This window comes from Ptychodera flava, chromosome 20 (genome assembly GCF_041260155.1).
Source record: "Ptychodera flava strain L36383 chromosome 20, AS_Pfla_20210202, whole genome shotgun sequence".
NCBI classification, from domain to species: Eukaryota; Metazoa; Hemichordata; class Enteropneusta; family Ptychoderidae; genus Ptychodera; species Ptychodera flava.
In genome coordinates, this window is record NC_091947.1 from 9,399,304 (window position 1) to 9,414,427 (window position 15,124).

The 15,124-nt window shown below is 37.0% G+C and overlaps 1 protein-coding gene across 1 annotated transcript; it reads left to right on the forward strand.

Moving 5' to 3' along the window:
- Window positions 1–1,276: 1,276 nt before the first annotated feature.
- Window positions 1,277–14,698, forward strand: LOC139119978 (microtubule-associated protein 9-like). Its single transcript, XM_070683949.1, has 10 exons — window positions 1,277–1,396; window positions 4,599–4,701; window positions 5,079–5,237; window positions 5,887–6,885; window positions 7,440–7,720; window positions 8,522–8,610; window positions 9,359–9,665; window positions 10,130–10,291; window positions 10,836–10,981; window positions 11,443–14,698. Exons 2-10 carry the CDS (start codon window positions 4,671–4,673, stop codon window positions 11,693–11,695), a joined length of 2,427 nt encoding a protein of 808 aa, XP_070540050.1. The 5' UTR covers window positions 1,277–1,396; window positions 4,599–4,670; the 3' UTR covers window positions 11,696–14,698.
- Window positions 14,699–15,124: the final 426 nt, after the last annotated feature.

A 15,124-nucleotide genomic window follows, 5' to 3' on the forward strand; every position in this document is an offset into this window, starting at 1 on the left:
CGGGTAAATTCAGATATATATGCCTAATTAGGAAATTTCATCAAATATGCAAATTAGTAATTATCTTTCACGTCACCCCTTAATAACTTGCACAGCTGATATATCTTGATGTGATCAACATTTGTAGCAAATCTCATCAAATTATGTGCAGTCGTTCTCAATGTATAGCCGTTTTTTCTAAAATCATTAATTATGCAAATGAGCAAAAAGTAAGCAAGCCACACCCACCAAAAACTAATCAGTTCTTGCCATTTGCAAACTGAATCTATGTACCAGATTTGATTCTGATCTGATGAGCCGTTTTTGAGATATTGAGCACAGACAGACAGACACACAGACAGACAGACAGACAGACAGACATCGCTGCGACATATGCTCACGTGTGTCAACACGTGAGCAAAAAATTTGGAACAAATTGACTTTGGTTGAATATGCTATTAAATTAATAATAAAGTTAAATAATAGTTTTAAAAAGACATTTTGCATTTTTTGAGTCAGCCAATTTTTAAGTCGCATATTTAATGAGCTTGCACAGTTTGGCACATAAAACTTGGACTTGACCAAAGGCAATTTACACTTGCTATGTTAAGTGGTAATATAATGACAGCAGTCAAAGACATTCATTATTTGCATTTTTCATTTTCATTTCAGTTTATTACATATTTGTAATAGTTTTTTTAATTAATCTATGGTGAATATACGCTGGTAATGTTGGTCATAACAATTAACATAGACCCTCGAGGGTCTATGGTCATTACAATTTCAATGAAGTCGCCTAAATAACTCGTTCGCAGCTCATAATGTAAAAGAAGGCTTTACCATATGAGCTGCTAACGGGTTGTTTGGTCAGTTACAGTGGGGGCTGAGCAAAGAGTATGCGATCGATAGATCGACCTCGAGCAGATATTCGATAGATCAAGCAGACTGTCGAACCCACGAGTGCCTGTGGTATGCCGTGCCTGCCTGCCAGCCCTCTCATAGGAGCTACACGTCCCACAATACATAGCTAGGGTTTCCTTTTGAACTCTATAACGTCACTCAGGATTGGCCAATACAGCAAGAACCATATCCGAACAATATTCCGGTGATCATGTAATTTTGAATATGTTTTAACATTAATAATAGTAACAGCAAAATTCTAGTGTTTAAGCTTGTTTACTTTGTCCATAATTATACATATATATCAACGAAGTAATGACTTAAGTTAAGGTGACAAGTAAAATAATTACCGCTGAGGGCGCTAACGCAAATCAATAACCAATCAGCGTAGGTGTTTCAACGGCATTTCCAGCTTGAGGTGAATACCAGTAGCAGAGATCGAAAACACAAGATTGATACACAGTTCGGGCTGTTACGTTGCTTTATCTGTAGTTCACGCCATTGAAGAATTACATGCGTGAGTATAAATGCCTTCACTCATGTTAAATCTGTCGTCGTTCGGCAAGGAGAGACTGAAAACTATGGATTTCAGTTTCGTCAGCGGACCTTGCCGAACTCCTATCTTCAACACAAGCTCGACTGAATAGGCGTCCTTAGTTACACTGTCACCGCTCAGTATGCTTTCCGTCTATTGTGATTCCTCTATGTACCCGAACGTGAACTTATTTGAAGTTACTAGAGTATTTTGTTCTGTCTTAAAATGTTTAAATCCTTTAACTGAATCATGTGTTGCGCGTCGGTCTCTCTCAGCAAAGCTTCAGATAAGGGGAGAACCATTTGATTTTTTGGGGGGGGGGGGTATGGAGGAAATGGGTATGGGAGCAAATTTTTTTTTCCTGTCACAGTGACAGCAATTTTTTTTTTCTACTGTCAGAGCTGCATCAATTTTTTTTTTTCAAATGGAGTAGCAATGCAAATTTTTTTTTCTTTGTCATCACGTTTGTGATGCGTTGTATATAAGGGAGCCGTCATTATTTACGGCCTGAAACTCAGAAATTTCTAGTGACACCACCCCCCACCCCCACCCCCTGTCAACCATGATGAATTTGAGTAACTCCCCTCTCTAACTCTGAAATTTTGACTGATCCCCCCACTTAGAAAAGTTAAATACAAATACATGTATTTGTAAAATTTACAAAATACAGCAATTTAACAGTAAAGACCTTTGAAATCCTGATGTACTCTGCTAGACTATCATCAGTTATCTCATGATGGTTCAAAAAAGGTGAACCCATCAAAATGAAATTGCAAGTCACAATGAAATAAGGATATAAAAGCTCACGCAGTATCTAACCATATAGTATATTGTTTAATTTTGATGGGTATTATGACAAGGTTTTCACTAGGATATCTGACCGGGCAGAATTTGAAAGTACAGGGGGAGAACACGTGAGAGGCTTAGGGGGAAAGTGTCACAGGGGCTTTCCCCTATCTTGCATGGAAAGTTTAAGATATTGATGTGTGCAATGGTGCAGTCTGGTGCAATCTGAGAGGTGTTTTTTAATTTTTTTTTTACTAAGTGAAACTGTTAGAACACCCCAAGGGGGAGAGCACGAGAGGGGGTTTCCCCCTCTGGTATTGGAAATTTTGGGAAATTGATGTGTTTAATGGTGCAATCTGAGAGGAGTTTCAGGTTATTTTGCATTTGGTAAAACTGTTTGAAAATGACATTGAACACTGCAATATTTTTTTACATTTTATGCATGATCAGTGTTTGTATCACAATATTCAACAACCAAACAATAACAATACAATTTGTGAAAAACAGTTCTGTTTGCCAGAGACTGAAGATAAATAAATATACAGGAACGGAAAATTTGTGACCTTCTTGTGTCATTTCTCCAGCTGCCAGCTTCTAATGAAAAGCATGAATATGGTATGTTTAACTGTCAAAATGGTCATTGAACTGAGGTAAATGAAAACATGTCTCTGTGATAATAAAGGATGAATTCACAACAGTTCAGTTTTGTCCTAGATCCTGTGAAAATTTTGAGAAATTGATGTGTGCCACGGTGCAGTGTAGTGCAATCCGATAGGTAGTTTAAATTTTTCTTTTACCAGTAACACTGTTAGAAGAGCCAGGGGGGGGGGGAGAGCACGAGAGGGGTACCCCCCTCTCACATTGAAAATTTTGAGAAATGGATGTGTGCAATGGTGCAATCTGAGATGTGTTTCAATTTATTTCGCCAAAATATATTGAGTAACCCGTCCCCCTTCTTCCTCTCCACATTTTGAGTAACGCCCCCTGAAGTTTTCAATTTTTTTAGTGACCCTCTCCCTTGTATTTCATTACATTTGTTGTTCCTCAATTTTTCATTGTCAACTTGTACATCTTCCTAATATATTTATATTGAGAGAATACTATATTGATTTTAACACTAGTTTATTGACTCCTGTCTTCTGTTTTAAATTTTCACAATTTACAGAAGTCAAAAAGTCCCCTTTAGATAGTGCCTATGCCATTGAGATATTGCAACAGAAATCCTGAAATATGATTTCTTGGGTCAGGAAAGGGAAGGAAAACATTGAGTGCACTGAGGTGTAAGTAGACCTATGTAGTGCATGCTTATATCATAAGTGCTGGGAAAAAAACATAAGAATTGCTTGTGGTAAAAACATTTGCGCCGCCTATGGCGGCGCGCCGGCAAAGAATACATGAGAATAGGGTTTCCAAATTTTGCTAATTTCTGGTGCATTGTGACAATTTTTTTTTTCACTTCTGTCTGTTATGACAATTTTTTTTTTCTCAGGCCATGGCAGGATCAATTTTTTTTTTCTTCTATCTCACCTGGCGACAAATTTTTTTTTCTCAAAATCCTCCATACCCCCCCCAGAAATCAAATGGTTCTCCCCTAATCGGTGAGGGAGATTTATTGATCGATGTGAGTCATTGTAAAGTGTACTTTGTCATGTCAATTTATATATGAATAGACCGAGTACTGTTGGTGTACAACTAGTGTAGTCGATATTCGTCCTGTACTGATAGTGTTCACCTTTTGACATTTCCCAACACAGTGAGTTGTATGTAGTCTACAAATTACCCCAACTTGATTAAAGGTTAGTTAAACTACTGTTTGAAAAGTTTGAATTTGATATATACATACGTGAAGGTCAGTTTCAAATGTTACCAAGGTTATTTAAGGTAAAGGTCAGTCCAACTTGTAGGTTTATTTCTTTGTGTACCTCCCTTTTCTTTTTACCCCCTTACTAAATGCTTTCTGAACTGTTGCTTTGGCTGCAATGTTAAGTTTTGCTCTAATACTATGCCACACTTTCCAAAGTGGGTTATTATGCAATAAAGTTGTCAAGTTTCATACTATCAACATATACACGAGATATATTACACCAGATATTTTAGATTTTTGTACATCCATGATTACACGCTCTCAAAATGTATTTCGACATGTAGCCTGCTCACTAAAACAACTGAAGCTTGCACTTCCTCAGTCTGCACCACTGTTTTTCTTGTACATCCATGGCCTGCACAGATTTAGTGTATTCCTTCTGGAATATTTTTCTGAAACTGTTCATCAGGCTTTGGATATATTATGTGTCAGCCACATGTTGAACCAATATGCAAACATTTGTAATCCATCATATTGTGTCAATTCATCAAAATCCTATGTATTTACTGTGAGTATGTAATTAAATTTACTCAGGAGGCAAGAAGGCTGTTCTGATGATAACGGAATAATCTTGGAAAGTGTGGCTTTAGGTTGAAGAATTAGAAAATGCCTGAAGATAAGTCATCGCCACGACAAGGTAAGGCCTTACTGATTAACCATCATATTTCTGTTCTTGTAAAAACAGCTTGTGGACTAATATTTGGGCTATGTTGGTGAAAAGGCTATATAAAGGCAGTGTGCCAGTATGTAAGCAGGGGATTTTAAAGATTGCTCTTGATATGTCATGATTTGCATACAGGTTACAAGCTACTGGTGAATGTAATGGTTCCCAAATAAATTTTCAACTGTTGTCAACTTGTCAATAACTGGTCGTCATAATATAATGAAAGGATGGGTTATTATTATATTATAAGAGTGTCACCGGTATTCTACTGTAGATTGTCAGCTGTGCAGCTTTGATTATGTCCAGCTGTTCTCAAGATATGTTTTCTTAATGTGATTTTTACTTCCCAGATGGGCGATCGAGCCCCAAATCACCCAAGGTAAAAAGCTCTTTCCAAAGGGAATTGGAAGACAAACTTAAGGACAGGAAGAAAAGGGGTTTATCAGCTGGGTTCAGTGACCTTGAAGTCACAGAGGACAGTGATGATGGCATTGGCAGTGATGATGATGGTAAGAAGTTAATATGTGATGTGATTTTTTTCTGTGCTATTCTTTTAGTAGAAGGTTGAAATTTCCAAATGACAGTCTAAATCTAGATTAAAGCAACATTTTTTTAGCTCATATTTGGTATGTATTACCAAAAAGGGCTTATATGGTGAGTCGGTGCCATCTGTATGTCTGTATGTTTACTAAATATGTTACGATCATTTGAAATGATATCATATAAAATTCATATAATTAGAGAATTTGTGCCATTTTGACAGTAAATTTTGTTCATAATTTCTTCCCTACTGAACCAACAAGAGAAGTAGGGCTATGATTCTGTTGCCGCACTACCATAATTGTACTTCTCTCAGAAGATTAGTAATGGTACACCATGGTGAACTGCACTACCCCCCATCTCCACACACTTTCACTAGCAAATAGTTCAAACCAGATCTTTGAAAAGGGCAGGGATTCAGTCAAATTTTTACTTCAGCAAGTGAAGTATTTCTGATAGTAATAGTAGTGATAGGAATGAAGGTAAAATGTCGATCAGATGATATTGACAAAGAACAAATCTTTTCAAAGCAGCAATATGAAGGGACTTTATTTGTTGGAGTATACAGTAATGCAAATAATACCGAAATGGATATCTTTGATATTTCTTTGTCTACAGATTTGTTAGGTCAGTTTAACATGACAATGAGGCCCAAGAGGACTGACCGGCCAGGATCTGCCAAACCGAGGGGTGGGATGTTTAATCAGACAATGTGGAGACCACCAGTGGACAGAGACAAGGAAGATGAGGATGATGGAAAGAAAGACAGCTCTCCCAGATTATCAGCGAAAGGCTCTCCAAAACCTTCCCCACGAATTCTGAGAAAAGAAGACAAGAAGGCAGATTCACCGTCCCCAACTCCTCGCAGTCGTCAGCGCACAGGGTTAGATAGCCAGGAGAAATCGCCGAGGCGTTTGAGCAGGTCACCATCCCCTGATAATAAGAAGGGCAGATCAACAGACATTTTAGACTTGCTTGGTGACGATACCAGTGCCAAAGCTAAAAAATCATCGGCCTTCTCACAGCCTGTGCCCAAGCCGCGACCACAGCTATCCAGTCAAGATTCTCCCGGTAGGCGAGATTCCTCTCCTGATTCAGCAAGAAAAGCTGCCTCCAGTAGCCTTTTTGGAACCTCAAAGACTTCGCCTGAAATGCAGCGAAGATTCTCCAGGGATTCTAGTCCAACAGGGAAGAAAAGTCCACTGTTATTCAAACAAGACTCACCACCAAGTAGGAAGAAAGACAAAGCAAAATTTTCTATTCCGGACTCTGATGACTCGGAAGATGAAACCTTGAAGCCGAAACGAGGAACAAGGAAGGACCTTGGAGCTAAGAGAAGTGACAGTAGATCTCCGTCACCTCCAAGTAGAGCAGGTAGAAAGAGCCCACAATCACCAACAATGAGAAAGAAAGGTCTTTTGGATAGTGAGTCAGATGACCATGCAGGCAAATTGAAGACAAAAAGGTGGCAGTCACCAACAAGGAAGACATCACCACCCGACAGTGATTCTGAGGATGAGTGGAGGAAAGCAGAAAAGACGAAACCAAAGAAGACGTTACTTGATGAGTTGCAAGAAGATGGAGATGGCAAAACAGACAAAAAGAAGAAATCTTCATGTAAGTGTTAATTCAAGTCACTTTACCTCAGAGCACCTGCCAATAAAATTTTTATGTTGAAAACAGTATGTTAGTAAGATTATCTAGACATCTGTCAATTTATGTCAGCTTAATTATGCCATGACTGACCAGTGCAGTCTGACTGTTTCATGGAAGAAACATCCGAGTCACTTTTAAATGAACTTGATCTTTTCAATGTTCATGAGTGAATCGATCATTTAGATGTATTGTGCTATCATGATCTTTGCTGTCTTTAGTCTTACAATATATATGAAATAGCTACATGTATATCCAAATTGAACATCTTTGACTCTTCAACCGTACCTTATTTGGTGTATTGTGTGCTAGAATATGGTTAATGTATACAAATCAGTTACATGAAGTTTTAACAAGATTTGTTTTACTATGAAAGTTTTGTTTGTGAGTCAGATTTCTAAAGCCAAACTTCAGAATTAAAACTACACAATTCCTTTGAAGGTGTACAGTACTCTTACAAAGTAAAGATTTCCAAATTTTCCGTTTTCATAATTGTGTTTTCATTGTTAAATTTGCAGTTTTTGACACAGATGATGATGAAGTTGGTTCACTTACCACAAAGGGCAGGCTGGGTCGCCGCTCACCCTCTCCAACAAGAAAGCAATCTCCATCGCCAAAACAGGAGAGGCGGTCACCACCGCCAACCACCCTTGGTAGAGTAAGAAGTCCATCTCCAAAGTCTCAGAGACAGGCATCACCCACACTTCTTGGGACACTGAGGACTCCCTCACCAAAGTCTCACAGAGAGGATGACGAGCTATTGACAACTAGACGTCCTCCAAGTGGTAGAAAACTGAAGGTATTGACTGCCCCATGAATTATTTTCTGCATAATAGTAATATACCGGTAGTAGAATATGAACAGTCAGAGAGAAATCCAAACCTTTTTACCAAATTTCCAAACTTCCTTAGTTTTGTGCCACAAACTTGCCTTATAAAAACCCATGTCCACTTGAAGTTTATGGAAAAAATATTGTGTAATGTCAAAATAAAGGTATCTCATGCCTGTTATTTGTACCTCATATATGTATTTCAAAAGGGTCCTTTACGTGCTGTGTATACACTGTCTTCCTCGGCAAGTTCTTTCTGGGATTTTGAAAGTGTCTTTAATAAAGTTAAGGTAGTATGCACCTTGAAAGTAAAAGACTTAAACTTTTCCTCAAGGAATCTTTCAACCATTCTTTCTCAATTAAGAATAAAAAGCTTGGGTCACCATGCGAATTTTGGTACCTAGAGAAAAATATTACCCAAAATTTACTGATATTTTAAATTTAAAATGGCTGATTTTTCAAGTTTCAAAAAACTTAGATGGTAAAAACTTTTCTTACATCAAGAGCTTTAAAATTAGCCCTCACAAGTGGTAGATTAGAAGAGAACTATAAAAGCTTGAGAGTCCGAATGTCTGTCCCCGAGGCACATTCTACCTTAAGTGACTGCAGAAATGTTGTTGCTTTGAAATCATATTGTGTATGTTCCCAAAACTCAGCGAAACATGCCATGCAAGTCTACTCTTAGAACATTGTACAGCTTGTCATTTGGGCAGACTGAATGGTCTTGTCAGTATTTTGATGTTTGTATTGCATTTTTTCTCGCTTTATCAGAAAATTGATGACCCTGATGAAGAGGAGCTGGATCCAACAAGGAGGATGAGATACATCTCAACAGATAGTGATGTTGCCAAGGAGTTCAAGTAAGTAGCAAAATAAAGGCTGTCATCGATTTCATACCTCCCTTACAGAACAAAAATAATTACTATTATGCTAATTGGTGGAATGGTCATATCCTCAAAATTTTCAGGCAGTTGGAATGTACTGATGTTGATAGTGACCTTTATTGTGTTACATTAGCACGTAAACACCTATTTATCTATATACTGACACAAAATAAACGAAAGGTGAATCCAATTCCTTTAATTTCAGGACTAGTACAGCATTTTTTTACTCTAAACTGGCAGGGTTGGGTATGCTATATCAACTTGTTAAATGTTTTGACTGCGTAATCAGCACTCAACTTCAATGATGCCATTTGCACTGCCCAACCACTGAGATTCAGTCTGTTGACCCCAATTCACTGTAAATAGGTCCTGCTCACAATTGATAATAATTGGTTTGGGCCAAACCATGGTTGGAAAATGGCTAGGATCATCAAATGATTTCCCAGGACTGGACCAGTGATCGTGAATGTGTCACTTTGGTGGGCCTTACGCACCAGTTCAAATATTACTGAAGGTGTATCATAAAACTGAATGTAAGATTACTAAACTAGGGTGGAAGACATCCAGACAGACTTCATTGCTAGTCTTTGGAAACCTTGCCCCCTCCCGTAAAAAAACAAAACAAACAAGCAAACAACAAATCAGTGAAAGGATAGGATCAGTAATTTGTAATTGTGACATGGTTAACATCAGATAAGCAATAGTTTCATTAACATGTCTATAGGGATGCCAGAGAAAGACCCTCAACAACCGATAGATCACGATCTCGCAGACGAGTGATCAAACCCAAAGTTGTGACCCGGCCACTGTCTGCTAGTGGTAGGTTGGACCAGTCTCTCACAGCTAGAACCGACATGAGCTCAAGCACGATGTCATTGTCCGCAAGGTCAACAACCCCAAATGTTGAAGATTCAAACTCCATCAGAGAGGCCATTTATGTTGATTGGTATGCAGAGAAGATGGCCAGGGCAAAGGCTGAAAAGAAGGCAAAGCTGCAGAAGGAAAAAGAAGAGCAAGAGAAAAAAGAAAAGGTAATGATTTCAGCTTTGCATATGAAATTTTTCAAGAAATTGAGGTCCAATATTCAATGACAATGATGTTAGGCCGTCTATTTTTCATTGAAGTTTTATTGTATACTGCATTGGATTTCATAACAGCATTCTTTGGTTATGCATGAAAACCATTAAAGAGTTGAGATGCTTTCTCTCTGAAAGCTGGTGTAACTGAAGTTTGTGAGACTTCATTGGACCTCTGAGTATTGTACTTGTTTTAACAGAATACAATGATACCGTATTTTGCAGGTGATCCGTTATCTTCAGACATTATATTTTATAACATGTGAAAATGGGAAGAGCTCTGTGTGACACTTTGTAAGGATTTCAAATTAATCTGATATAAGTGGAAAAAGTCCATGAAGACTGTGTTTGTGGCATGCATTCAGCTTTTCTCTAGTTTCACAGTAGTCATAGTGACTGACTTGCTTTTTGACTCACAGGAAAAGAAAGACAGGCAACTTGAATCAGAACTGACATTCAGAGCCTGGAAGGAACAAAAAGAGGGGACTTTGAAGAAGAAAGCCAAGGAAGAGGCCAAGAAGAAGGAGAAAGAAAAGGCTGAAAAAGATGAAAAAGAAAGGAAGAAGTATGAAGCTGAGAAAGTAAGTAAGCATGGTAGTTGATTGATGCATTTGGAGTATTCTCAATGCTATTTAGAAACTTTCAAGATGTTGCGATCAAGCCTACCATTGGTGGCGCTCATTGTGATTGTAGAATTTTTATAGTATCACTTTTACGACATTTGCGACTGGAATTCAGAAAAATTTCACCGTTTTGCACTTTGCTTCATTACTGCAGCTTATGGGGGATCTTTTGAGATGTGATTTTTAAAGTTTCAACGAGTCTATGGTAACAAAGTACAATTGTATCATTCCTGTTGGAGTTGTCCAAATGTCCTGTAGAAAATTATGTTAACAGTGTACCAATGTTATCATTCCTGTTAGACTAACATCTGACAGTCTGGTGGAAAATTTCTGACAAATCTTTAATTTGCATATCAATGATGAAACAACGTTGTTTGGAATCAGCCTATTCAAATTAATTTCAGCATTTCAGGCTTCTGTACAGTTTCTGTAAGGCATTCAAATCATATTTCAGTCGATAACCATGTAACTTACAGAGATATCCAAATGACATTTCCTTCAGCTATTCAAATCATGGAAAGTGACAAAGGATGAGGAGCTCATAGAAAAACAGATACAGAAAAAGAAAGAGGAAGAAAAGAAAATCAGGATGGAAGAACGGAAGAAAAAAGAGAAAGCTAGAAATGCAAACAGTGCATATGATAGATGGTAAGTCAGATGGATGCTAGACATGAAGCGGACAAAAGTCAGTGTGCTAAAATGGGCACAAGTTAAATGCCTACTTAAACCGTGGTTCGTAAAGGCCCGGGATCAGGATTGACTGAGGTGTTAAGAAGATTATGAAGCGTTTCTGTCTTTTGTCTTCTTTTGAAATTGCAATCATTATATAAATATGCTGCTAGATTTTTGGATTAAGTCCGCATGGGGGTTTAAAAAAATTCAGCCCAAAGGCAAAAATTATATTTTTAGTCTTTGTACAGGTCCATTTTGACTGCATTTTTGAAAGAAATGGCCTCCTGTACTTTTGGGTACATAGTATGACATTTTTTTATACCAAAATGTTTACACCATAATTGTATTGGTGTTATAAATCTCCTTATTCTATGCTCTCTGAGCATTACTTGCCCAGTGTCTTATGTTCTCACATTTTACCAATCAATACACCACAGGAAACAATCAGCTGATGAAAATTTACAGAAAACACACAAGGAGAAAAAGAAGCAAGAGAAGCAAGCAAAGGAAAAGGAAGAAACACTGAGGCGTAAGAAGGAAGAGGATGGTGTAAAAGCTTATGAAGAGTGGGAGAGACAGAAAGAAATTCGAGAGAGGTTAGAAAGGAGGAGGAAGAATTCAATGACAAGAAACCCAGTGTCAACAGCTCCCTTCAGACCCAGTGGTCGAACTGTACCATTTGGTAAATAGCACCCCCAATGTTTGTTGTCATTGAATCCTGTGTTAACAGCTCTGTTCAGACTGAGTGGTAAAACTGTACTGTCTGGTAAATAGTGCCCCCAACATTTGTTGTCATTGAATCCAATGTCAGCAGCTCAATTTAGAAGCAGGTTGATAAATGGCGCCCCCAACGTTGGTCAGTGCTAGGTTATAGTGTCTGCACTGAGGGTCTGATTGTAATGTCTGAACAATGTGTGAAATTCAAGGTTACTATTTGTTTTTCGATATTGTATGCTGCTAATGGGAATTTTCATTTCCTTGCCTAACGCCCTTTGACTGTGATAATGGTAATCAGGAATTTAATCATACAGTGTCAGTGATACAAACAAACCACATTGCATGTACATGCTGATGTTGTTTGTTTATATTTTGACATACTTTGCCAGTAATATAGGTCATTCAACTGCATTCTGCTGTATATTTTTCCAGAAAGCGTATGTTATAAAGTCAGACTATCAGAAAGAAGGACAAAATGTAGCATTGCAACTTTTAAATTTAGGCTGTTATTAAAGGTACACAGTCGCCTGTAATCTAAATATGCCCATATATGGTCAAAGGAGCGTTCCTTGGTATTCAAAATACCAATGTGAGGGCGCTGTGTTTAAAAAGCGGCCACCCACTTAAAATCTGTAATTGGTTAGATTTCCTCTTTCCATGGTAACTGTGGCAAGATTGGCACAGGTGACAGTATACCTTTAAAAAAGAGAAAAAATATTCTCTATTCTGTGTAGCACATTAGAACACTTAACCTAGCTACAGGCTAGATTAAAAAGAACAGAAATAAATACTTTGTAGACAAATGGCGTTTAGATATTTTTATAATTGGTTTTGCTTTATTGATGCTCAAAGTACTTTGTTTTCTTCTTTTTTTGTCTCATTGAATTTATTGTTTCTCAATGTTTGTGTTAAAGAAAACTATTTATATATTTTTTCTATATCATCATATCTTTTAAGATAAATTGCAAGTAACAGATTTTTTACCAGACCCTCAGGTGGGCAAAAAATCAATTATGAAATATTTGTTCCGTTTAAAAAAAAAATCACTCAGGTTACCTGTCAGGTTTGCACAGAAGATCAGTTCCTATCAAGTACAAAATTCAAGCCTGTAACAAAAGTTTAAAGTCCCATTATTTATCACCAGACCCATGCTTCACCTCTTAGCTTGTAAGTTAGAGAAAAAAATCAACAAAAACAATTGGCATTGGGAAGATAGAAATTTGATTATGGGTTGGTTCACTGTAGTTTTGTATGGTCAGTCTGTGGTTTATTATAATTTTGTCTGAAGATATTGTCATCAAACTCAAAGAATTATTTACAGAAGCTCAAGCATTCATTTACAGAGACCCAGAAATGTCCATGTTACATCCTGAGTTCTTGATCTCTCTGATTATCACCAATCACACCAGATCCATAGATGAGACTAAATTTTGGGGATGTTACGTGCCAACATGTGATATATCAATATCTGCTAGAAAGTAAAATAGTAAAACACAAAGTATTTGAAAAATAAAGCTAGGATTTTGAACCCTTGATCACTACGGTTTAGCCCAACCCCATTGTTTTCTGTGGCAAAATTGGATCTCTACTCTGGTAAATGGGGTTGAAGGGTTAAGGCATTGTAAATTTAGATTCAACTTGGTCTTTAAAATGGATGCAACTTTTGCTTCTTTTTACATGTGCCTATGCTTGATGAAGAACCTTTTTTGATCAATCAAGAGAGAGAGTAGCGAATGAAAGAAATTACTACTTAGAATGTATAGCATTTACAACCATACTCCTAGATAATGCCGAAATTTCTGATAGATGTTGTTTCAGTAAAATTCCTTGAAGTTTAACTTATAGCATGGATTTTGGAAAGGCATCATTTGCCATGGTGATTTTCTCGTTGCAGTACTTTCTCTTGATCTGGACTGCAAAAATTGATTAATTTGCAATAACAGCCTTTTCACAAGATATTAATCCTACCCTGCATTTGTGGAGCTTGCAACTGATTTCAAGGTGATTTTCAAGGCATGTTACAAAGTTTGATATTTTATGGTGACAAGTTGTCAGTTCTGTTAGTGTAATTCCCCAACCATACGAAATGCGATTGTAATTTGTTTTTATAAGCTTGTTATACAGTGTAGTGAAACTGAATTTCTGATGTCTTTCGATGAAAAACTGGATATTGTGTTGGTTTTTAGATATCACACTGCTTATAAACCGTAATCATGATAAATGCAATCAAAACACAAAAAAATTCGTGTATTTTAACTTAAAGACTTAATATTATACTTTCCCTGTTGCAGACATACAAATTCTAGAATATTTCAACAGAAAAGTTGGAACTGTACTTTCTTGGGGAGAATTTACTCTCTAGTAACATTATTTTTTCCTTCTGTTTCCACACGAGGCTTTACAATAGATGATTCACAGAAATATTTCTTCAGTGTAATTTTTATAGAATGGACAAAAAATATTGTTCCAAGATGTATATATTATGACGAAAAACAACAAATAGGCATTCACAATGATAATATCAAAATTTTTGATTTCAGGTCTGTCATATCCGCATTTTGTAGGGTTAGGTAGCTAAAAAGGTACTCATGCAGAAATTTATTGAATTGTAAACAGACTTTAGAATTTCCTGGACAACAAGACGTACATACTTTTCAGACTTTTAGTTTTATTGCAAAGTCAAGTTCTAGTATACCATATTCTAAAAAAAAAAGCAGAAGCATTTTCATTTTTATGTTTTTTATACAATGACCATTGTCAGTATTTTACTTTTTCTTGTAATATTTCTGCAGCAAATATGATTTTAACTTTCCTTTTGTAGCAATATTTGAAGCAATAGTCTTTGAAAATAATGGGAAATATGGTCTACCTGTAAATATTGTCACAGAATTTGTAATGGAGACTTTACTACATTAATTTTAGAAGTTTAAGATTCGAAATTCAAAAATAAAATAGTTTCATCACGATTATTTTTAAGTGGCTTGTTTTACTAATACTGTCAAAGTCGTTGGTAAATTGACCATTTTTATGACTCTTCATAGCTGTTAGACTGAAAGATCTGTCACTCAAGGACAGTCTCTATGCTCATTTCTCATAAGAGGGGGAGTGTAGAGAGTGCCCTAGAGTGATGGCTCTTTCAGTCAACACAGTCAACATAGCTGTCCATCTCAGAATTTTTATTGGCATGCATCCACAAGTTTGATGGAACATTCTGTACAAGCAAACCATACTCTGGCTGTTCACTACTGAATTGCCGTTGTGCTTGTGACAAAATGTCAGATTTTAAATACTCTGTACCACAAAAATACTACCATGAATGGCAACAGAGGGGTTTTGAAAAAAAAAAAATAGGCTGTTCAGCAACTGAAGCCCTACCAACAACCATTTTTTGACTGATCAGTT